Source organism: Eurosta solidaginis, chromosome 2 (genome assembly GCF_040869045.1).
Source record: "Eurosta solidaginis isolate ZX-2024a chromosome 2, ASM4086904v1, whole genome shotgun sequence".
NCBI lineage: Eukaryota > Metazoa > Arthropoda > Insecta > Diptera > Tephritidae > Eurosta > Eurosta solidaginis.
Genome location: NC_090320.1, coordinates 79,179,769 through 79,205,612, shown reverse-complemented (window position 1 = coordinate 79,205,612; position 25,844 = coordinate 79,179,769). Strand labels below are relative to the sequence as shown.

The 25,844-nt window shown below is 40.7% G+C and overlaps 1 protein-coding gene and 1 pseudogene across 1 annotated transcript; one reads left to right on the top strand and one right to left on the bottom strand.

Moving 5' to 3' along the window:
• LOC137241540 (T-complex protein 1 subunit eta-like) overlaps positions 1-25,844 on the top strand; it is a 166,032-nt pseudogene that overhangs the window by 32,476 nt on the left and 107,712 nt on the right.
• LOC137242234 (zinc finger CCCH-type with G patch domain-containing protein) lies at positions 11,444-13,555 on the bottom strand. The gene is made up of 5 exons (XM_067769598.1): positions 13,269-13,555; positions 12,953-13,213; positions 12,432-12,900; positions 12,186-12,346; positions 11,444-12,118 (listed from the first exon to the last, which is right to left on the bottom strand). The coding sequence occupies exons 1-5, from the start codon at positions 13,299-13,301 to the stop codon at positions 11,534-11,536; spliced, it is 1,509 nt and encodes a 502-aa protein (XP_067625699.1). The 5' UTR covers positions 13,302-13,555; the 3' UTR covers positions 11,444-11,533.

The following is a 25,844-nucleotide window of genomic DNA, read 5'->3' as shown; positions in this document are numbered from 1 at the left end:
CGAGATATCGCCATAAAGGTGGGCCAGGGGTGACTCTAGAGTGCGTTTGTACAATATGGGTATCAAACGAAAGGTGTTAATAAGTGTTTTAAAAGGGAGTGGGCTTTAGTTGTATGGGTGGACGCCTTTTCGGGATATCGCCATAAAGGTGGACCAGGGGTGACTCTAGCATTTGTTTGTATGATAGGGGTATCAAATGAAAGGTGTTAATGCGTATTTCAAAAGGGCGTGGGCCTTAGTTCTATAAGTGGATACCTTTTCGAGATATCGCCATAAAGGTGGGCCAAGGGTGACTCTAGAATTTTTTGTACGATATGGGTATCAAATGAAAGGTGTTAATGAGTATTTTAAAAGGGAGTGGGCTTTAGTTCTATAGGTGGATGACTTTTCGAGATATCGCCATAAAGGTGGGCCAGGGGTGACTCTAGAATTTTTTTGTACGATATGGGTATCAAATGAAAGGTGTTAATGAGTATTTTAAAAAGGAGTGGGCCTTAGTTCTACATATAGACGCCTTTTCGAAATATCGCCATAAACGTGGACCAGGGGTGACTCTAGAATGCGTTTGTACAATATGGGTATCAAACGAAAGGTGTTAATGAGTATTTCAAAAGGGCGTAGGGCTTAGTTCTATAGGTGGACGCCTTTTCGAGATATCGCCATAAAGGTGGGCCAGGGGTGACTCTAGAATTTTTTTGTACGATATGGGTATAAAATGAAAGTTGTTAATGAGTATTTTAAAAAGGAGTGGGCCTTAGTTCTATATGTGGACGCCTTTTCGAGATATCGCCATAAACGTGGACCAGGGGTGACTCAAGAATGTGTTTGTACGTTATGGGTATCAAATTAGAGTTATTAATGAGGGTTTTAAAAGGGAGTGGCCTTTAGTTGTATATATGAGGCGTTTTCGAGATATCGACCAGAATGTGGACCAGGGTGATCCAGAACATCATCTCTCGGGTACCGCTAATTTATTTATATATGTAATACCACGAACAGTATTCCTTCCAAGATTCCAAGGGCTTTTGATTTCGCCCTGCAAAACTTTTTCATTTTCTTCTACTTAATATGGTAGGTGTCACACCCATTTTACCAAGTTTTTTTCTAAAGATATATTTTGCGTCAATAGACCAATACAATTACCATGTTTCATCCCTTTTTTCGTATTTGGTATATAATTATGGCATTTTTTTCATTTTTCGTAATTTTCGATATCGAAAAAGTGGGCGTGGTCATAGTCGGATTTCGGCCATTTTTTACACCAATACAAAGTTAGTTCAGATAAGTACGTGAACTGAGTTTAGTAAAGATATATCGATTTTTGCTCAAGTTATCGTGTTAACGGCCGAGCGAAAGAACAGACGGTCGACTGTGTATAAAAACTGGGCGTGGCTTCAACCGATTTCGCCCTTTTTCACAGAAAACAGTTATCATCCTAGAATCTAAGCCTCTACCAAATTTCATAAGGATTCGTAAATTTTTGTTCGAATTATGGCATTAAAAGTATCCTATACGAATTAAATTAAAAAGGGCGGAGCCACGCCCATTTTGAAATTTTTGTATTTTGTTGCAACATATCATTACTGGAGTTGAATGTTGACATAATTTACTTAAAGATATTAACTTTTCTTTTAAAATTTGAATTAAAAAAAATTTTTTTTTAAAAGTGGGCGTGGCCGTTCTCCGATTTTGCTAATTTTTATTAAGCAGACATATAGTAATAAGGGTAACGTTCCTGCCAAATTTCATCATGATATCTTCAACGACTGCCAAATTACAGCTTGCAAAATTACCTTCTTTTAAAAGTGGGCGGTGCCACGCCCATTGTCCAAAATTTTACTAGTTTTCTATTCTGCGTCATAAGTCCAACTCACCTACCAAGTTTCATCGCTTAATCCGTATTTGGTAATGAATTATCGCACTTTTTCGATTTTTCGAAATTTTCGATATCGAAAAAGTGGGCGTGGTTATTGTCCGATATCGTTCATTTTAAATAGCGATCTTAGATTAGTGCCCAGGAACCTACATACCAAATTTTATCAAGATACGTCAAAATTTACTCAAGTTATCGTGTTAACGGACGGACGGACGGACGGACATGGCTCAATCGAATTTTTTTTCGATACTGATGATTTTAATAAATGGAAGTCTATATCTATCTCGATTCCTTTATACCTGTACAACCAACCCTTATTCCAAGCAAAGTTAATATACTATGTGAGCTCTGCTCAACTGAGTATAAAAATAATATTCGTATAGCCGCAATTCAAGAAACAAAGCTAACTTCCAGATCGGACCTCCGAACTTGCGATTCCTACAACATTCACAGGCAAGATCGAACAAGGGGTAATGGTGGTGGCCTTACCTTTATCACCCATCACACCGTGCAATATAGTCTATTTCAACCTAACATCAGCCGCAGGGATAATACCTTACAAAGTAAAGTCATAACCATCCTAGAAATAATTAACATCTATATTGCCACCTGCTGTCCAAGTGGCTATTGCCACGATATCAGTACGCTACTCTGTTAATTTAATTTAAGAAAAGTGAACTGGGAAGACTAAACCTTCACAACTCAATTCTTTGCTGCTCTCCCCATTCCGACTGATAAATACCTGAAATCATGCCGCATTTCCCGGCTGAAGCCGCAAACTCAGCAAGAGAACGTGACCTGGCGAGACATCCCAACCCTAGAGACCGCCACATACAATCGTACCAAATGGTAGGAGCATCTAAGGAACTGTAAACTCTCTGCGGGTGTTGGTAGATAGATAGATAGATAATTAATTGAGGATCGCACTGCGACCATTGGTCTATTGTGCCTCAGATACTTGACAGCACCTATCCAAGCCGACATCTTTGATGAACCCTAGCATCTCACCTAGCTTGAGGGATTTGATGTGAGAATGCTGTGGCCGTGGTGAGCCCATAAACTTAGCCCTACGTCTTGAGATTGCGTCACAGTCCAGGAGGATATGGTCCGACGTCTCCGCTGATCGATAACAAAATAGGCATGTGCTGTCCGCATGTGACTGTTCAGTCTACAGTGTCCTGTAAGAATAGCTCTTAGGATTCTTAGGTTATCTTTCGAGAGGCCTATCAATGCCCTATATCGAGTTGTGCTGTAAACCCCTAACAGTAACTTAGATTGTCTCAGGCATGGCATAGTGCGCCAGTGTTTCTCCCTCTTTCCTCTTTCTTCCACTAATAGATGCCCCTAACTCCGGCGAGTCTACTGGTAGGATTGGCTTGGGTACAATAGGTCGTGTCATTGCTGCCTCTCTGGCCAGGCTGTCTGCCTGCTCGTTACCTTCACCCCCCTGTGGCCAGGAACCCAGGCCAGCAGTAGTTCGTTGTGCGCTCCTAGTTGATTTAGCTTTTCAACGCACTCAAGGACCATTGCTGATTTTATTTCAAACGCTGAGATTGCCTTAAGGGCGGCCTGACTGTCACTGAGTATGGCAATTGTTTCATTGGAGTATTCGCGCTGAAGGTTCCGGTCAGCGCACTGGATTATGAAGAATACTTCCGCTTGAAAAATTCTCGGGTATGCTCCAAGAGGTACCGATATCTTGGCTCTGGGTCCAAAGACTCCACATCCAATCCCCTCTGGCGTCTTCGAGCCATCGGTGTATCATACTATTTTATGTCGGTGCTGAATGCTTTCAATTCTGCTTTCCTTCCATGTACCCTTGTCTCCCAATTCTGCTTTATCCTTTTCTCAAAAACTATCTGCCTGAGAATATCATCCCTCGGGATTTGAGAGATTGGCATCTTTTCTCTTAATTCTTCCATGCTTCGGGACGATATGACTTTACCTTTGCCCGAGCCCTCTTTGGCGATATTCGAGAGGGTTCGCTTGGATGACTGCTCTATCGATGTATGCAACGGGGTTAGATCGAGGAAAGCTTCCAGCGCTGCTGTAGGGCATGTTCTCATAGCTCCCGTGATGCACACGCATGCCAGTCGCTGAAGTTTTGTCAGTGCTTGCCTCGTCATCGCCCGAGTTGTTCTCGAAGCCCAGGCTATCAAGCCAAATGTTATCATAGGTTTTACTATCATGGTATACATCCATCTTAGCACATGTGGGCTACAGCCCCATGATTTGCCTGCTAGACGTTTGCATACCATGATGGACCTCGTTGGCCTAGTTTTTATGGAGTCGAAGTGCTGTTTCCTTTGGAGCTTGTTGTCAAAAATCACCCCAAGTATTTCCCTGCGGTGCCATATTGTAGTGCCACGCCATCTTATAGCTCTCAGGGCTGGTAGGACCCTTCTTCTACTGAAGGGGACGATGATTGTCTTAGATGGGTTGATGTTAAGCCCCACATTGGCGCACCATCCCCTTGCAATGTTCATTGCTCTTTGTATTCAGAGAGCGTACTCTCGGATTTACCCTTTGCAATTATAACGATGTCGTCAGCATATCCTTGGCATCTTATGCCACTGTCTGATAGATTTTGCAGGAGTTTATCCACCACTAAGCTCCACAGAAGGGGTGAAAGGACACCCCCCTGGGGACACCCCCTCGTGGTGTTAACCTTAACTGTGCTGTTGCTACCTGAGCTTCAGCGGATCTTGTACGGATTAGATTGTCAATCCATCTCTGGATAGGTATCTGAACTCCTCTTATCTGCAGCGCTAAGTTTACACTTACGTGAGATGTGTTGTCAAAGGCACCCTCGATATCAAGGAAAGCGCAAAGCACTGTTTCCCCTGTTTCGAACGCCCTTTGTATTTCAGATGTTAACTGTAGGGGCCAGCTCTTGAGGGCGTTCGACCTGATTTCTTGGTCTATTTTTTTCTCCATTGCCTCCAAGACGAAGGAGGTTAGACTTATTGGTCTGGAGGACTTTGCTTGTGAATAGTTCTTTTTTCCTACTTTTGGTATGAAAACTACTTTTGCTCTTCTCCACATCATGGGTATACGTCCCAGTGTCAGGCTATCTCTCATGATCCTGGCGAGATGTGGGATTATCTGTGTCCCTTGCTGCATTAGCGCCGGGTAGATGCCATCCACCCCCGGAGAATTGTAATTCTCAAAAGATTCTTCTGCCCATCTGACTCTGGCCTCACAAAACAGGGAGTTGGCTAATTGCCAGTCTGATGAGGTTGGTCTCACTTTGGGGAATACAGGTTCCGGTACTTGCGTGGAGGCATCAGGAAAATGCGCTTGCAGCAAGGCCTTTGCTCGCTCTTCCACCGTTCCGGTATAGGTACCGTCTGGGAGCTTAATTGCTAGGTTAATCTGTCCCTGCTCTTTGGCTAGGGCCTTGTGAAGCCTTGCCGCTGCAGGCATGCTGGAAATTCCCTCAAAAAAATTCCTAAAACTTTCCCTTTTTGCTTTCCTTATCTCTTTCCTTCTTAGCATGGTGGAGGTTGATCTGGGCTATCTGAATGCTTATGCCGGTCATTTTGTCCAGCCGGCCTCATCGGGTCGTCGTAATCCGGCAGCCCGCTTTCACTATCGTCCCGCCTATCTAGTGCCAGCTCTTGGAGATTCAGGCCCTCAATGAGCTCCTGCGTAGTGGGTATTTGGTTCGTCCTTTGGTTGCGGAATTCCGTCGCTGCTACTTGCTGCGGTGAGAGTGTTTGTAGTCTTACGAGCTCGGATGGTGTCGGTGCTCGCTTCCGACATGTCCTCGTCCGACAACTTGTCATTGTCTACGCCCTCTACCGCCTTATCTTCCTGCCGCTCACTATTCCCTGGTTGCTTCTGCCTCCAGGGTCTTACTTGGATCAAGCCGTACCTGTAGTGCAGCTTGAAACCATTCCTACGTGTGAGCTGGTAGAATTCTTCGGCAATGCCGACGTCTAGACGTAGGCCCGTTTCCTCCGCGCTGCAGTTGGTGAAACGCCACCTCTGCGTTTTGAGGCCCTCGTCCACCCTCGAGTGTTGGCACAACTTCCTCGAGCCACTTTGCGGTTCTCTCGTCCTCGCAGTCAACGAGGAGGAGCCCTGCTCAGAAGTACACCCCACAAAATATTGGGGCATGCACACACCCCCCGAACACTCCATCCATAATCCGTTCCTGTAGGTTTGTCAGGTCTTCTTGACTTGGGTAGTTCCTGAGTAGCACAACCACACGGGTATCCCTGAGGGCGTCCCAGTAGCTCTGCTGCTTTGGTGCTGCTTCAGCGGGTTGCCCAGTCGCCCTGGCCACATTCTCCCTGCGCATGGTTGCAGTGTTCTGCGGAGCATAGGCCCGATGCCTCTTGGAACTGGTAGTTTCCTCCGGCGTAATCTGCCCGATCCTACGCTTTCCAGCGGGAGCGGATGTATGCTGGCCAGCTGCCGCTGGATGTCCTCTATTTCCGCCTCTGTTTCCCCGCGGTCGCTGGTTTCTGCTCGTAGGCTGGTTTATGCCTGTGCTCGTCTGGCCTGGCTCTTGCCTCCGTGGGCAACAGGCCCTCCTCAAGGTATCGGGATACCATTTCACCCCAAACCCACTTAGTCCCAGGCGCCATTTATCGGTAAGCGATCCTGGTCTGCCCTATGGTGGTAGTGCAGGTTGCCTGCCTCTATTATGCCTTCTGTTGGGCCGCTTCCACTCTTCCGGGTCCCTCTCACGGTTGTTCCCTTTCTGAGACCTATCGCAGCTGCCTTGTGAGCTGCTTCCAGACTCATGCTCCGACGGTGAGCGCCTGGAGATTTATTCGTCCCTTAAGAGGACGTGCTAGGGTGGATGTTGTCCCTTTCGCTCATGCGTGTAGAGGTACCGTCGTAGCTCCGTTTGGATGCTATACCTCTTTCCTCGGCGGCCAGTTCCATTGTTTTCTCCGTGGCCCTCCGTGGTTCGCGGGTTTCTTCCTCTATTCTTCTTGCTCCCCTTTCTTGTTTTGCCCGCGCTGCTCACCAGTGGCCGAGATGACGCTGGGGTTAGAATATACCCGCGGTAGGTATGCCTGTCGTAAGAGGCGACTAAAATATCAGATTCAAGTGGTTGTGTAGCGCCACCTTTTCAGGTTGCCAGCGCAATATATAGCTTCTCCAAACCCAATTGTCAACTTCACCTTCGAGCGGCGAATCCCGTTTCACTAACAGACGAGCCTCTGGCGACGCCAAGCTCCTCATGGAACTTGGAGTGGGGAGGGAGGGATGGCCTGAAGGTTTAATGTGGCCATATAAATCGTTCCCGAGATGGTCGGGCTAGCACCTAATGGAGTTGTGTTACCGGAGCGTACCGGATCTGTATCCGGCAAAGGACCATCACAACGATAACACTCGCCAAAGCCTTGGGGGAGCAACCCCTATCGCTAAAATATCAACAACAAAATGCCGCTGGGGATCGCGGGTTTCGTCGCTGTTTTGTTAACATGCTCTTTTGGCACGCGCTGCTCTCCTTGGGCGTTGGTATTGCCCTTGGTGTTTGCGGGTTTAAGAGCTGGCTCTCTGCGCACTCCAGCGCTGGTGAAGGGGTATTCATCATCCCTCTGATGCTCTAGGAATAGCATTGCCTCCTCCCTCGTGAGGCTTTCCAGGAATTGCCTGGAGTACCTACGTGGCCTGCTGCTGCTCTGCTTGCTTTTCTTCCTAGATCACGTTCTACATGTCGTGTTGCTGTTGTTATTGTTGTTTTTGTTACTCATCTTGTTCTTACGACAATTTGCTTGACATGGCAAGCGTGGTTGTCAAAAATATATACTGGGGAACACGGTTGGTCCACCGCGGCAGAGCCCCTTGACGCGGTAAGGCCATGGTTACTCCCCAAGGTGGCCCGGTGTTGGGGAGGCGCCGTTATAATACAGCCGGTGTTGTGAACCTCCTGGCTGCAAACCAGTCCAATGGGCACGGTGACGCATGACACCCTGGATTAGGAGGTGAGAGTTCCTAGTTACCGATCGCATTCGACAACATCTGTCAGGTGAGCGCTCCCATCTGACCCACATAAGCCTCTGCACCACTTCAAGGTGGCTGCCATCGCAGGAGTGCGTGTGTTGGTAAATTGTGGTCAACCGTCAAATCCTTGTCTAGTCCAAGTAAACACAACGATAAAGTATCAATAGCCTTCGGCGATAAAACTTTATCTGATTCGAAGAATTGCGCAAGCGCCTTTTGCCGACAATTTATAATGCATTCCGCTGTAGGCTAAGCCAGACCTCGTGCTAACAGACGGGCTCATAAACACAAACACGACGTCCCATCCATTACCATCACTACCACAGAGGTTGGCGCTAAGGGAATAAGCTATCTAACTAAAGTTTTCAACCTGTCGCTGAAATCCTTTGCCATTCCTGAGCAATGGAAAATGGCAAGGATAATAATGTTGCGTCCCTCCTCCAAATTGTCATCCTCCCAGCAGATCCTTGCAGCGGGACTTCGCCATACTCTCCTGCTCCGGGAAGATATCACTCCGGAGCCTACACCTGACCCCGGCCCTAAGAAATTGTTTGCTGCGTATGCCGGAAAGTAATATTTTTAGGACGGTCACACTCTTGTCAGTGTGTAACGTGCAAGGGAATGTTGCATCTAACAGGTTGTTCTGGGCTACCCCAATGCTTACCCAGGGACATCCAGGCCCAGGGCCACAACAGCAATAGTGCCCTGGCCTCCCTCAGCTGTAGTCACCCGTCACTTACCCCTAGAGTGACGAAGTCTCCCCCGTTGCACTTCAGAATTCTGCAGTTAACTGTAATGGATTAACTGGGAAGATCACGGAGATAGACGATTTCATTAAGCGGCACAACATTCGCATTGCTGCGATTCAAGAGATTAAACTCAAAGCTTGTTGTTGTGTTGTAGCGATAAAGTTGCTCCCCGAAGGAGTTTGGGGAGTGTTATCGACGTGATGGTCCTTTGCCGGATACAAAATCCGAGAGCGGAAATGGAGGCGGTCTCGCGTTTATCATACATCACCCAGTGCAATATCATATATTTGATCCCGACATCGGCCGCAGGGACAATGCCCTAGAACATCACGGCTTATCTGTCCGGTCAGGCGATGTAAACCTAGAAATCATCAACATCTACATCCTTCCTGCCACCTGCTGCCCCAGTGGATACCGCCAAAATATTAGCATCTTACTCACTGGCGAACATCGCATTATCTTACGCGATTTCAATGCCCATCACGATCTAAGGCATTCAAACTTGCAGGCGGATAGCAGGGGTGAGATGTTGGCAGATCAAATAGAAGAAACGACGTTCTGCGCAATAAACGGAGACACCCCCACTCGTATGGGAGGAAGCTGTCACAGTTCGCCAGATATATCAATCGTGAGTGCAGGGCTCGTAAACTGCGTCAACTGGCAGCCGATGGTAACATTAGAATCCGACCACCTGCCAATACTTATTTCGCTCGAGCGTACCGCCGACTTCATCGTCACCGAAAAACGCACTTTCATAAACTTTAAAAAAGGAAAGTGGGACGAATACAAATCGTTTACAGACAGCCGCTTTGCTGCCCTCCCTATCCTGACTGATGCCCGCCAAGGGGAGCGTGCTCTCGCAAGGTCATTGAATCCGCCTCGGCTCGGTTCATTCCCGCCGGTGGAATTCCCGAAATTCGGCCCACTTTCCGGCGGAGGCCGCAAATTTAGCGAGAGAACGTGACCTTATAAGACAGCTCGATCCCGGCGATCCCCAAATAAGGGATATAAACCAACGCATCAGATTGCTTGTGGATGAACACAATCGGACGAAATGGGAGGGGCATCTAAGTAGTTGTAACCTCTCTGCCGGAGTGGGTAAGCTTTGGTCCACCGTTTAGTCCCTATCGAATCCGTCCAAGCACAACGACAAAATTTCCATCGCCTTTGGTGATAAAGTGCTGTCGAATGCGAAAAAATGCGCGAACGCTTTTTGCCGACAATATATAATGAATGTTCCGGTTGACAAAGTTAGACTGCGGGGCTAACAGACGCACACACAAGCATAAATACCTCACGTCCCCAATTACCATCACCGCCAAAGAGGTTGAGGATGCCATTGTTCATGCTAAACCATCTATAGCATTGGGCTCAGACGGCATAGCAAGCCGATGCTTAAAAACATAGGCATAGAGGGATTTAACTATATAGGGCATGTCTTCAACTTGTCCCTGTCCATACCTTCGTTATCCCCGAAAAATGGAAAATGGCCAAGATGGTTCCGCTACTAAAGCCTGGGAAACCAGCTAACAGAGGAGATTCTTATCGTCCGATATCTCTCCTATCGCCAGTAGCCAAGACACTTGAAGCCATTCTGCTTCCCTACTTTAATTAAAATTTTGCATCTAGCCTATCATCAGCATGGCTTCCGAAAATTACGCTAAATGCTGTTAGCACTCAGATGAATTGCGGATTAAATCAAACCCGAGTATGTCAGAGTGGCCTAGCCAGGTCGTCGCCCTCTCACATTAGTTCACCACTAAAGGGATGTTCAGTGGATACCCTGAGGATACTTGGTCGCAAACGAGCGGAAGTAGTGATGTGCTTGAATCGCATGTAAAAGAATCACTCTGCCCAATCCCAGGTGGATGGCGGTCGGAAGCTTTCCCCACTTTTGTGGACTTCTACACACGGCTCCACCCTCCAAGGAGCCACAAAAGATGTGTAAAAATTACGGGGTCTACGGATTTTGGGATCTAGCCCAGAACACCCCGTACGACGTTACCATCCCTTAAACGTGACACACTGGCAAGAGTGTGACCGTCCCTAGATCTTTTTCCGGGCGACCAAAATACCAAATTTATTTAAGGGGTTGTGTACCGCAACCCTCTCAACTGGTTGTCAGCGCAATATATAGCTTCTCCAACCCAATTGTCAACATCACCTACCCGTGGCGAATTCTGTTTCATTAACAGCCGATACTCTGGCGACCCCGAACTCCTGATAGATCTAGGGGGTAGGTAGGCGGAATGGCCTAGGTTTCATGTGGTCATACCAAATCGTTCCCGAGATGGTCGGGCTAGTACCTTTATGGTGCTTGTTACCGTTGTTACCATCAACATCGATAACACTCCCCAAGGCCTTCGGGGAGTGTTCTTATCGCTACAACAACAAGGTGTGCGTAAAAGTAGACTGTAAAATTTGGAAAATGTGTATGGAGAAAATATCCCAAACCTAATAATGGACAATATTTCAAGTTGTTATTGTGCATCGCCCCATCCAATAGGTGCGACCACTCACAAATTGTCATCAATATCTTCTAACGGGAATCCATGGAAACTTCCAGTTTCAGCAGGAGAGGACCAGAGTGATAGGTGTGTTAGAGGTGTTGGTTCCACATTCCCATTAAAGTGATGGTTAGTGGTTAGTGTCAACAATATTTGAAGTAGTTTTTGTTGTTGTTGTTGCGATAAAGACACTCCCCGAAGAGTTCGGGTACGATTGAACCTTGTAGATTCATTTCTAGTTTTAAAATTTGCCGACCTGTGCACTTATCCCACATATACAATTTTCAACGCTAATCAACTGTGCAGGGGCTCCCATTAGTGGACTAAATTATTCATATAGCATATTTCTTATTATGTTTTATATTTATTATCACTATAAAACCATTATTCTAAAATTTAAATTAATTATTACATAGATTCAAGTTACGAAATTCTTAAAAAACGAATAGCTTATCCTTTGTTTTTCTTGACGCTTGTTCTTTGGAAAGATCATTTTCCTCTTTTTGCATAGCTTTTAATTCTTCTGTTTTTATATGAATCTGCTGTTGCAATCGCTTGTGTACATCTAAACTGCTGGTATTTCGACCTATAGATTGTTTTAACTTTGAAATTTCTCTTTCCTTGCGCCGAATATCATCAGCAATTCTCACACTTGCCACATTCAAAGATTTTGTAGATTCACCACTCAGAGATGTTGTTTTCTTTGAGTCTTTCATTTCAGCACATCTGACTAAGACATTTTCGTTCAGAAAAGAAAATACGTCTGTTTTCTGAGACTCTCGCTCATAAGCTTTTGCGTTCAGATTTTCTTGCTTTTTTTGTTGAAGTCGCAACTTTTTCTCTACACTGAAAAAATCCTTATCACCATTTGCCGCTTCACGTAACTCCATACAACGATCGAGTGAACATCCCTGGGGTAGAACTTGAGCTGATACAGGGATAACGATACCACTGCCATCCAAACCCAATCCTCTTCCATTCACGTACCCCATTTTAGCCATTAATTTCGAGCCGATACCCTAAAATGTATTAACTATTAAAAAAACAAAAAATAAAAAAAAAAAATAAAATATAAAATGCATGTACCCGAGTATGTTTTTCCCAATCCCCGAGCGGTTGTGTTAGTTTTAATTCAAATAAGTTGTTTCCAGTGAACTGAGCTTGCCTTGCATTTATCGTTTCATCACAGGTTTCCATGTCCTCGTCATCATAAGACTCACTTGAGCTTACGCTTGAAAAATCGTCATCTTTGTAGTGAAAATAAATATATTGAGTATAAATATGAACTAATTAAGTTAAGTAACTATATATGTATTTGTTTATCTTCCGCACCATTAAATATTGGGAGTAGATCTTCGAAAGCAAAGTCACGTTCCCGTTTATCATTGCTATCAAGGCGAACTCTGCATTGTTTTTCAACAAAATTGGCGCAAAGCACTCTACCTCGATGCCATAGGTGATCTGGTAGTTTTGCTAATACTATACAATTACGTGCTAGACGCGTAAAATCAGGTTCGGAATAGGGACCTAATTCTTCAGCATCAATAAGCTCGCCATGGGAATAGTGACATTGTGCATCATCAAATCGGCAGTCTCCCTCAAGGTAAAAAGAACAAGGCAGCATCTCGCGATGGGTGGGATTTGTGAAGAGTACTCGTAAACGCGCTTTTAATGTGCTGTTGCGATCCAAACTGCCCATTTCTTCAATTCCGCAGACTATAGCATTATGATAACTTCTAACGCCCCAAGTGTGCTGATGGGGCGCGGAACACTTGTGACCGACCATTTTTTCTAGCTTTAACTTTTATGAAAACTAATATAAGTAAAGCCAACCTTACTAAAATTAACCATACCTTAAGCTCCGCCAACTGTTGCCCATCGCTGATTTTCCCATTACTTTCTTCTAACCCGTCACTATACAATTGTGAAATTTCATTTTGAAAACGTTCTAGCTCTTCATTAATGCTGTACTCTTCATTCGGATTGAGGTGATTTGCTTCATCTGTCTGCTTTGTTAATGCAATGAGCTCTAATAGATCTGACTTTAAGCTTTGTAGTGCAGTCCGATCTTCTGGATTTTTCGTACATTGTAAGGATTGTTCTACGCTTTGGAGCTTAAATTATTGGAGATAGTATAGACAAGCTATAGAATATAATTTTTTTTAATACCTGCACTTCATATTCTTTAATATTTGAATCCATCTTCTTTGCTAATATAAACAAACACTCTTCGCAAATATTATTTCACATCTGTTCACATCCATAATAGAGGTAGGATACTATCGATTACAGTATCGTCTAGAGTTGGGTCGTTTCGTTCTGAAATTGTTCAATTGACCGGGTCTCTCAACTGAAGAAGTAAACTTGATCTTCGATTTCTGGTTCTATTTGTTTTTTTAGTTCATTTGTTCGTTTAGTTCGTTTTATCTAATGTTATTCTTTCTCTCTTTTCGTTCGCGAACATTGTATATTCATACATACATACGCAGAAATTCACAGTGAGCACGAATGTCTGTGATGCCACTCATAGTACAGGTCTACAAGTAGGATATGTAGCAAGACGCACATACACAGCCACGCTCACCTGATAAAATGCTTGTTTTTGTTGGTTTTTCTTTGTGGATGCGATTTGGCACTGTTGTACTTCTTAGGACTAAAAAAAGTGTAGTAGCTGCTATCGAAAACTGCGTAAAATTTTTATTGTAAAATTACAAAGAAATATCCTTATTTACCTTCAAACGAGCACTTAATTACATCTCTTTAAAATCCATATATTTTGGACAATTTTAATTAACAAATTGTGATACTTTGTTACCGGGGACGATTGCTAAAACACGACCAAAACCGTCGGGGGAGGTATTAATAGACGCGTTTTTGCATCGCTGCCAATAATTCGAATACTTTTTCTCTTTGGACTATTGATAACAGGATAAAACGCGTTTTTTCATTTCTCCTTCCACATTTTTGTGACGGGTTATTGCAGTAGACCTCGGTTTCAAACTGTTTTTCGTGGAGAACTTTTGAACGGTTAGAAAAACTTAGCACCCCCGTTTGTATTCTTAATGCTGGAATAACTACACGTCCCCAGATACCACAACTCAAAACTTTTGTATAATTTTATTTCGGACCCATATAGGTGCACTACATTTTCATACTAAATTCGTTCAATAAAATTTACCATCACAGCAACCCATATCTGATATTCCGGTACGTTTTTTGTTTCCCTGTGTCGCTTTCCACGACAGCAACCCCTGTAATTTTGACACTTCGTGCAGTGTCAAACGCATGTTCCACGCAAGTTCCACAATAGTTTGACACTGACCGAAGTGTCAAACGGCAGTGCGTTAGAAAGAGCAAGGAATTGTTTCCTTCTCATACATATCATACTTGTAAACCTGTACTATGGATGCCACTTACACTAAAGATATGTGTGGTCATCTTTGTTTGTGGCACTGCTACAACAATATATGTATGGGCTATTTATGAAAAACATGTTTTGTAAGAAACTAATTATTACATTTATTAAACTTGAAAAGTTCAAATTTACAATTTGTGTCTGTACTCTTTCAATTTCCTGGATCTTCCGAAATTTTTAACTTTTTTGAAGTTAATTATACATATATATATTAACTTATTTATTCATAACACATTTAAATATACCTATACAAAGCATTGCTGCATACACACCCTCATCTATGCTCGCGTGTGCGAGCAAAGAGGATGAATATAATAAGAGCCGTCACTCGTTATTTTTTAGGCATTTACTCGATGTAAACTGTGAGGTAGTCGCTACTTTTGTTTTATGAGGGACATTTTTGAATTGCCTTCCATTTATCCATGCGGTGTTGTCACTTTATGCAAACGTGTTTTTTATAAAGAGAATTAAATAATTAATTAAATACAGTCGGAAAAATAAACACAAATACCCCATGAAAATGTATAGAAGACATTTATAAACATCTCACTCAAAAAAAAAGTAGCGACTACCTCACAGTTTACATCGAGTAAATGCCTAAAAAATAACGAGTGACGGCTCTTATTATATTTATCCTCTTTAGTGCGAGCAGCAGTGAACAAATTTGCTTCAAAAAAAAAAGAACAGATGAACAAAATGAACAACTTGTTCGCTCATTAGAAAAAGTGCGAAAGATTCGAATTTCTGAAATGAACGAAAAAGAACAACTCTAGTATCGTCACTTTCGATGGATGTTGACTTTAGTTCACAAAACACACACACACGCCAACCTAATATAAACGCACGCAAGTCATTTTCTGTCAAAAATGTCTCATGCACATACAACTTGTATGAGAGCAACCCAAATTGAATTTGCTGCGTGAAAATTAACTCGATTTCCAATTTTTGTTCTGCGTGACATTTAGATTTGACGTTTGCACACATGCTTTACATTGTCGCAACGCACCCCAGCGGGTTAGGGGGTCAGAATATACCCGCGGTAGGTATGCTTGTCGTAAGAGGCGACTAAAATAGCAGATTCAAGGGGCTGTGTAGCGCAACCCTTCAGGTTGCCAACGCAATATACAGCTTCTCCAAACCCAATTGTCAACCTCACCTAGCCACGGCGAATCCTGTTTCACTAACAGACGAAGCTCTGGCGACCCCAAGTTCCTCATGGAACTTTGGAGTGGCGAGGGAGGGGATGGTCTGAAGGTTTAATGTGGCCACATAAATCGTTCCCGAGATGGTCGGGCTAGCACCTTAATGGTGCTGTGGTACCGGAGCGTACCGGATCTGTATCCGCCAAGGACCATCAACTCGATAACACTCCCCAACCCTTCGGGGAGCAACCTTATCGCTACAACAACAACATTGCCGCAACGCATGCTTATTTGGATTAGGGCAAAAAACGCCGGTTGTTTGCGTGCGCTAAAAAAAAAGTGCGGTTTTATTAAGTTGGCATGACAGAAGATTGTGCATTCACGAGTTCAAAATTTCTTCGTTCTGCGCATCTACGTCACACTTGATTGCTTCAGCGAATGAATGAAAGAGAGAAAAAAACAAGAGCAAAAGGAAAATGACGTAAAAACTGCCCATAAAATAATGTTGACATTCGCAATTGCCAAAGCAACCCTGTCATGTCGAATGTGATTCTCAAGGAAGTTTTGTTTAGTTTTTTTTAATTGAATCCTATATAGTTATGCGGTAAAGGGACTTTGCATAATAACGATTTTTGGAAAGAGAATTAATTAATTAATTTAATACAATCAATAAAATAAACACAAATACCCCACGAAAATATATAGAAGGCGTTTTTATAAATACATCTGATAAAAAAAACCAACGACTACCTTGAGAAAACATCGAGTAATTTGCTTTGGCAACAACAAAAGTATCGAGTGACGCCTCTTGACAAATATATACTCTTTGATGACTGTAGTTTATACTGTTGCGAGCATGACTAATTTCAGCACATCACTACGGATATAGTAAACTTCTTTAACCCTAACGCCATAGTCGTAACCATACCCATATCCATAACCATTTCCAATGTAATCGATTAATGGTGCCTTAACCTAAAAATCGTGAAAATTTCATAAAAATGAAGAAAACGCAAAAAATTACAAATATATACCACAAAAAATAAGTATCATAGTCAAAGCGTATCTAAAACAATAAATAAAATTCACAAAAAGTTAATAAATTCTCCAACTCAAATATTTTTAGGTTATGGATATGGTGAAAAACCAAAAACCAATTGGTTGGATATGGTATGGTTATGGCGTTAATGGTATGGCACCATTAATCGATTACATTAATTTACATAAGGTTGGTTCGATCAGCTGTTTTATATGGTTATGGATAAGTCTACATTAATTTGCCTTTAATAGCATATCCCCCACAAATCACACAATTAGGCAAGGTGCACACCAGGCTACGCGTCATAGACGCTGCAGGCGATATTTGTACGCTTTGATGCCGAACACATGTATTTGAATGGAGAGCTGCATACAGGGCGTCAGCTGCATGAAAGCGACAAAGCATGCAATTTTCGTGTAGCTAAGCGTACAGCAATGTTGGTCGCTGAGTGTTTGTACGCTTGAAAAAAAGGAAGAAAAAGATGTTTGTTTACATTTTTTAATGCAAATTTGTGTAATTAGTTAAAATATGTTACTTTAGTTAATAAAAGTGCGTGAAAGGTATATTACCAAAGCGAAAAAGAGTGTTAAACACCACAACAGCTTGGTTAGACATTGTTGAAGAGTTTAAAAGGCTAAAAAGTGTTGGAAACTAGAAATCACCCTTTTCTCTAGTCCGCGGTGGTTTAAAATTGCCTTTCATAATTTCCAAAGGCACGGGGATAAAAACAACATTTAATACCTATTTTCCTTTGGTTTCAGGGACGGATATAGCTGAAGAAATTTAATTTTCTATTTTTTTTCAATAATAGTTTGCTTTTTGTAGCGACGCTCGAAAGTAGCTTCGTGTGCAGATCTTGAGGCGTAGAGAAATTATAGCTATATGAAATATCTTGTACGCGTCTATGACGCGTAGCCTCGTGTGCACCTTGCCTTAAATTGCGCAATGTGCATGTAAACATTGGATCAGCTTTTTTATGACGTATGAATTGACCCCTTTCCTTTAGCTCTTTTTTATCGCTCTTTTTTCATTCGCTCAAGGGTAAACTGTGACGTAGATGCGCAGAAGGAAGCAATTTTGAACTCGTGAATGCCCAATCTGGGTAGGTGATTTGTGCATATTCCCTAAGAACTTTCTTCGAGACTTACCTGGTGTTCCAATGAAACTTGATCCAGATACGGATATATTTTTAACATGCAGATGCAACAACAATGTGAACCATTTGCACTACAAAGTTTAAAGTCAGATCTATTATGGCTGCTGGGAACGCTGAAAAATGCTGCTGGTAACCATAGCAACGGGTGGTTGTGTGCGTATCGGGTGATTGTCGCTTGCCCGGCCACCACACAAGCAGAAAGCATCAAGCGCCATTTGTATTGAAAATTCGTAGCGTGCAGACGTAAATATGTCATCGAATGACGATTTTTTATTGCTTGTAAATTTTGCGAATTTTCATAAACATTTTTGAACTTCTTTCTAAGAATTTTTGGAACTCTTTCGAGTATGCTTTTTTGTAGCTTATTCAATTTTAATATAATAAGATGCTAATCTTAAGCCACTAAGAAAATTACCTGAATTTTGGCAATTTGTTTTTCCATCCGGCCTATGCATTCGTAGGTTTCAATAAACCGCAACTTAAAATCTTTTTCTTCCCCAAACTGGCTCATTTCACGTGTTCCCAAAACTAACACACTAATGCATGTCAATCACGTTGGCCACGATCAAATAGACCAGCTGTCAAAAAAAAAATCTAAACATTTTGATTTTCATCAACGCGAAGCCGACAACAAGTACGTGTGAGCACAACATCGCCCGATACGCACATAACCACCCGTTGCTATGGTTACTAGCAGCAATTTTTGTGCGTTGCCAGCAGCCATTAGATCCTATTGCATTAACAAAGCAGACAAATGAAGGAAATCACCTCAATCCGAATGAAGAGTACAGCATTAATGAAGAGCTAGAGCGTTTTCAAAGTGAAATTTCACAATTTTATAGTGATGGGGTTAGAAGAAAGTAATGGGAAAATCAGCGATGGGCAACAGTTGGAGGAGCTTAAGGTATGGTTAATTTTAGTAAGGTTGGCTTTACTTATTTTAATTTTCATAAAAAATAAAACTAGAAAAAATGGTCGGTCACAGGTGTTCAGCGCCCCATCAGCACACTTGGGGCGTTAGCAGTTATCATAATGCTATAGTCTGCGGATGTTGTAATGCTGTAGAATCACTTAAGCATATATGACACTACTTTATTTTTGCTTAGATTCCAAGCTAAAAAAACTGACGAAACTTTATCGGAACTTCAAAACACAACAACAATTTCTATCATGAAAAAGCGAGACCACTATTCCCCAAAAATTAGTGAGTTTGACATGTTTTTGTTCATGTTTCACATTTTATTTTTACATTAATACTTTTAACAATAAAAACAATGCAAATAACACACGAAAATTATTTCGGTCTCTAATGGTTCACTTTTTTCACAAGAAAGTTGATTTTAATTGTGTTTTTATGCACTAAATTTTCAAACCAAAAACAAAATTTTCATGTGTCAGAAAAAATAATGAAAAAGCGGCCGAATGTCAAAAAAACCTATCGAAATACAAACTGGCTCGTTTGTTTTTAATGAGCTAGATTCTATTTTCCTTGTATTTCGTTAGTTTTTTGAAATATAGTTTACACACTTACACCAGTACTGAAGCCGTATTAGGAGGGAGTGCGGCAAAAAATTGAAGATAAAATACAAGAAAAAATACACTAAAATAAAGTAGTGTCATATACCCTACAAGAAACGCTGATAGTTTTACTAACACACTCACACTTGTAATTGACAATGCTGATCCTGCGATGACGTAAACATTGATACTCAAATTTATATATGTTCCTTTGTTCGCTCACGCATGTCCGCATGTACCCAACGACAGCCTATAATCATGAAAAAGGACTCAAACTGGGAAAGCTTCGGACACCTGGCACAGAACAAAAGAACATACAGCAGATACCATTATGCATGTGAGACAGATACATAATTCTCAACGGAATTTTATGTATGCGAGAACAGTTTATCCGATTTAATCATGTTGTCACTACTGACTGTCATATGACAATCAAATGATTATCACTGTTGTTTTGTTATTTTTTAAATTCCGCTATTTTCAACCGACAAAAACCATATAAAAAATAAGTTTAAAAAATGAAAAAGAGAGCATTTCAAAGCTCCATGGTAAAAGAAAAAAAAATCGAGAATAATATTAAAAAATACCAAAAGCTGTCGGAATGTGTGGAGCGCACTCAAAAAATTGATACGCGAAAAATAATAGTGGTTAGTGGTGATTCATTTTTAAATGTGTTTCCGCATGAGGAAAGCGCTCTTCTGTTGTTTTGTTATTTTCTGAATTTAAATTGAACATTCTGAACTCGAATTCTTATAAAACTATTTATTTTAAACAAATAAGAAACACGTATGCTTTTATCACGTACAAAATTAAAAACGTAATGAAATAAAGTAAATAAAAAGCAAAAAGCATTGTTTCATTTTTGGTGGAATATAATAATGGTATTTTATGATAGTATAACAGTCAAACCTGATATCTACAGTAAACTATCATTTATGACACTTTTTGATAGTTAGAGTGTCAGCACTGATCCAGGAAAATGAATGAGAGTGGGCAGTACGGCTATATACTTAATCAGTAGGCCATGTTGGTGCATAAGAAGGAGACAAAAACTCACACGTACACAGTTGTTTACATCACATTTGCGCAAGTCCCCTTAAGTTTGTGATAGAAAGTTTGTATAAGGCGCTGATCGTTAGGTTGACATTGCTGACAATCAGATGATAGTCATATGATAGTCAGTATTCTTGTAGGGTAGGTATTACTTAATTTCAATAATAGAGATAACAGTTCAACGCTAGTATCGATTACTATGCTTATTAAGAGTATCGAGTTTAATACTTAAGGCTAGTATGTAGGTGTATTTATAACAACTTACCCCCCTCAGAGAAGAAAACTTCGAAATTACGTTGAGATGAATGTAGTTTTCAGTTTATCTATTCTTCGTAGGGCTGAAAATTTTCATCGTCCGTTACACGTTGTTTTGGAACGCGCTGACGTTGTGACCGGCTGGGCTCCGATACTGTCTGCTCCTCAGTAGTACTTTCATTTTCTGACGATGTCGGTGGTTCTTCTACCTCAGCTTGAGTATTGGTATCTTGAGCCGTGGTTGAAAACGATGGCTTTCAGCTGCGATTGCTTCATCTGGTAGCTCACCATAATGATCATTTCTGGGTTCGGGAATACTGTGGCCGATTCGATGAATTTGTTTGATGTTTCATTTTCATATTCTGCCATCATCCAAGAGGACGTTATAGTGTAATTCCCCAAGTTTGCTGAGAATACGACCGAAATGATACTTTTTATCGTAGTAATCTCGCACTGATACACGTTTCCCTTCGGACAACTTCCGACTTGCCAGTTTAATTTATTTTTCCCGGTCTTCTTGTGCTACTGGCAATAGCAAATCCAATCTTGAACGAATCTGCCTGTTAAACATTCGCTGTGCTGGTGATACGCCCGTCGATGTATTTACCATTCGACGGTAACTGTTATAAATACTCCTACGTACTAGCCTTAAGTATTAAACTCGATACTATTAATAAGCATAATAATCGATACTAGCATTGCACTGTTATCTCTATTATTGAAATAAACTAATGCGGCAGTTACTCACGAACGTACATACCAAAAACGTGTCAGCTGACACGATTTATCTTATGAGAGTGCAATGTAAACGAAAACTCACCGACGTGCAACGCCCGTACGTACGTAGCCCGGAACGTAGAAATCAAAACAATTTTGATTTTTTCCGTAAGAACGTGTCAGCTGATTTTTGACCGTTTGCAGTTTTATGCAAAAACACCTAATTAAAGTTTGAAAAATTGTGAAAATAATTCGAAATAATTATGTAAAAGTGCAGATTATAAATATGTAATCTATTTATATTTATTTAATATTAATTCCAGCCTTTTACAACATCAAAAATTAAATTGGAAAAGTTGATGTTTCCATAAGCATGCATGCAAAATGGTCAATGGCAACAGTGCTTATCTGTAAACAATACACACACAAATATGTTCAGCCCAATATTCCATGGGAGTTCATCTCCCAGAAATTTGTTTCTCCCAAAAATAAATTCTCCTAATTATAAACTCCCTGGGAGAAGATTTTTTCCAAAAGTTTTGGGAAGAAGAATTCGAACTTCGAATCAGCTGTTTCGGGTAAATTTGACATTTCGTTTACAAGTTTTTATTTAGCGCGAAAAAGATTTAATTTATCAAAAATTAATAAAATAGTGGCTCAATATACAAATCATTAGTATATTTGCCATAAAGTCATCAATTTACCTACAAATAAAGTATTACCATTTACTATAAGGAGAATAGCAGCCCGAAAACAACAAGAATCTGAAGGTAAACCAATCTGAAGACAGAAGCATCAGATATACATTCTCGTGATTGATTAACATTTCTAAAAACATAAATAACAAAAGGTTACTAGCGTAGAAATTATAGTGAACAGTTTTTGTAATAGTCTGGAACAGGGGTCGACTGCGCGTACCCGCAGTTACGGTTTCTATCTTTTCTAGACCCAAACTCATACAATTTAAAATATAAAACTTAAAACTTTGAAAATTGTGTAAAAACAGAAATTTTGATTAAAGCATTAACATTTCTTTGTGCGCGGCATTTTCCAAATAAAACTGTGTTACGAAATATATTTCTTGTTTGCTAAATGCAGTGTTGCGGGGCTATCAGTTGTGGATTGTTGTTGTTGTTGAAGCAGTGCTTCGCCCCTTCAAATAGGTGCGACCGATCACAAATTGTCATCAATGTTCTCTAACGGGAGTCCAAGGAACAAGAGGACAGTATTTTGGCAGGCCTGTATTTTCTTCCTGTGAGTAACCTTTAGGCTTGGCGACCATATCGGGGACGCGTAGCATGCAATCGGCCGGTCAATTGCTTTGTATGTGGTAATGAGCGTTTCTTTGTCTTTACTCCAAGTGCTGCCGGAAAGAGATTTGAGGATTTTATTACGGTTCTGGATTTTAGGAACAATTGCAGTTGCATGCTCCATATGCCATATATCATGGTGGGCATTGAAATCGCCTAAGATAAAGCGATTATTGCCAGTGAGTAGTATACTGATATCAGGGCAATATCCACTGGGGCAACAGGTGACAGGAGGGATGTAGATGTTGATGATTTCTAAATTTACATCGCCTGACCGGACAGAAGCGTCTTTGCGTTCCTGAGTGTTTTAAACTTGGTCTAGAAAATTTAGAATATCTTCTATGCTTTTAACCTTTTTTTTTTAATTATTAGGAATTTTTTAGAAGACTATTATGCATTCTATAGCAACTAACCAAGTATATTTTTGTCTTGAAATGGTTCTCACCAAGAAGCGACACATTTAAACAAATAATAAAACTGTGCTGAGTTTTTTTAAATAGTTCTAGAGCCCTAACAGGAAGCCGCTGTGTTTTGATTCGCTGGACTACGTTGATGTCTGCGTTAAACTCGTAAAGCATATCTTTAAATCTTCTTCGATACTCGCCACCGCCAACGTGTACGTTCGAAGAACTTTTTCTCGAACACTCCCAGAGTCGCCCTTGGGGGGTTAGTCCAGGGTACATTTTTAATAGTTATATTTTTTTCATTGTTTCAAAATAAAACCAACAGACCTGCTTGCTTTGAGGAAGCAGCGCCCAAACAACAAAATCAAAAAAAGGAAGCGTTGAATAATGAATATCAGATCGCTAATCGTTTTGATAATATTGGCGGCGGTTGGGTTTATTCAGGACACAGCGTAGAGGCTACAAGCTTTTCGGTCGATACTGATATAATGATTTGTAAATATGTAGTTTTTAAATGTTCAATCACATTCTAATCTGCAAAACGTTCTCTTTTTTCACTTCAGGCGGTTTCGGCATGTTTGGCGGACGCGGTGAATAAACTTGCAAGCAGAAACTTTTCGATTTAGGCTTTGACGGTGGCGGTTATGAAAAGTAGGGTGCACTTATATATGAGACAAAGGAAATACCATTTGAATGCGCGGCACGTAGTAAACATCATATTATGTTGTAATTATTTGGAGCTTTTCGGCCGATAAAACAAAGACAAAACACAAGGTTTCTCTTTTCCTCCTACGCGTTTCGATGAAATTTTTTCATCTTCATCAGGGAGACTGCATATTTATCATAAAATATGATATAAAACAAAACAAACATTAACACATTAGTTAGAATTACACAATTTGCATCACTCTGTTGTTAACATAATACTTACATTCAATTTATAAAATTGAAACTTTCAACATCTAACACATAAATAAACAAAACTTTACATTTAATTTACTGCCTCCATTCATGTTTCCTGCTTCGTTCATTAGCTGATAATGCCGTCATATAAGCGCAGTTTATATTGTTGACGTCTTCTTTGAAATTCATTGCAGTATTGATTTTTTGTTGTATTCGTAGAGCTTTCAGTGTCATTCGTGTTCGTTCTTTCACCTCAACGTCTAATATTTTCGCGTTTTCGAAGTCCGCTGTGTGGCCTTTGTTGGTCAAATGTTGGCATAGTGCTGTTGTTGTTTTTCTATTTTTGGCGTCTAGTCTATGTTCGTTTATTCGTATACTTAGCGATCGCTTCGTCGTTCCAATGTATATTTGATTACAAGTTTCTCCTGCGCTCCCATTGCATTTTATTTCGTATACCACATTATGTTGTTGTTCTTTGTCGATTTTGTCTTTTGTTTGTGCAAAGATTGTGTTCAAAGTTCGATTTGGTTTATGCGCAAATTTTATATTGTTGTTGCGTGTGATGCTATACAATGTTTTGTTGTCCGTTAATCCTGGTATGTAATTGACGCCTGCATATATTTGCTTTTCTTTTACATTCTTTTGTTCAGTGATCCTTTGCGCGCAGTTGGTTTGACTAATTGTTGTTGTTATCCATGCGTCTATTAATGTATTAAGGTAGCCATTCTTATATAAAATATTTTTAATTTTTTTAAAATTTGTGGTCATGAACTCCTGTTCACTTAAATTGTAGATTTTCTTTATAAAGCTTATGGCCGTGTTCTTTTTTTGCATCCATGGGTGATTTGAATGGTAGTTTATTATTCTAGATGATGATACGGCTTTAGCATACCAATTAGTTTTTAGGGTTTGGTTCGATTTTATAACTTCGATATCTAGGAAGGGCAACTTGTTGTTTTTCTCTTTCTCTGCTGTAAATTTTATTTTGGTATGTTGGTTATTTAGTGCTTTAAGTATTTCTTCCACGTCCTTAGTTTTAATTATAGCGAATATATCATCTACATATTTGTTTATGTATTTGATATATATGTCCTTTAATTTAAGCTCAGCAATGCTGTCATCAATTATTTTGTCTAAGACTATTCAGCTACAGTGGGCGATAGAGGATTCCCCATAGGCATGCCATACACCTGTTGGTAGAACGTACCATCATAGGTGAAATAGTTGTTATCCCTCAAGCAGAATTCGAGACAGGCTTGAAATTGTATATTATGTTGCCGAAACCGCATTGCTGCACCATAGTCAAAATGTGGCTCATGCGGCCAGGCTTCAGTCACTACTGAGGATCAAGTTGTCTTCACTTTTAAACCATCGAAAAAGGCTAATAATGGCACTGATATAAATTCAGGTCAATAGTCTGTCGTCTGATTACACAAGAATCAAAACAACCAAGTGTATCAGTCGACGTAGATCCGGTACAAGATGTACTACTAGGACAATTGCAAAATTAAAACCTTTATGTAAAATTAGATACTGAATTGTCAATCTTTTAATTTTTTTTTAAATTCATGGATATATAAAGCACAAAGCAAATCAAAAAAATTCGATCATATACGTATATACTTTAGTAATTTTTACTAAATATTAAAATATAACAATATAATAAACAAAAACAAATAATTCACAGCAACAAAATTTTTCTAAAAATAGTTGTGTATAAAATATGAATTTGTCCCAAAAAGCCCCTGAGTATAAATTCAACATATTTTGGCATGAGATAGAGCGTTTTTGAAACGAAATCTCCCTATCTGAGAATGTCAAAATATATTGAAT

What these genes read in the sequence shown, in the direction of transcription:
- LOC137242234 (XM_067769598.1), bottom strand. Translation starts at nt 13,301, where the DNA reads ATGGATTCAAATATTAAAGAATATGAAGTGCAG. An exon ending in TCTACTCCCAATATTTAATG is followed by an intron (nt 12,347 to 12,431) that starts GTGCGGAAGATA and finishes TTCACTACAAAG; the next exon opens with ATGACGATTTTTCAAGCGTA. An exon ending in ATTGGGAAAAACATACTCGG is followed by an intron (nt 12,119 to 12,185) that starts GTACATGCATTT and finishes AATACATTTTAG; the next exon opens with GGTATCGGCTCGAAATTAAT.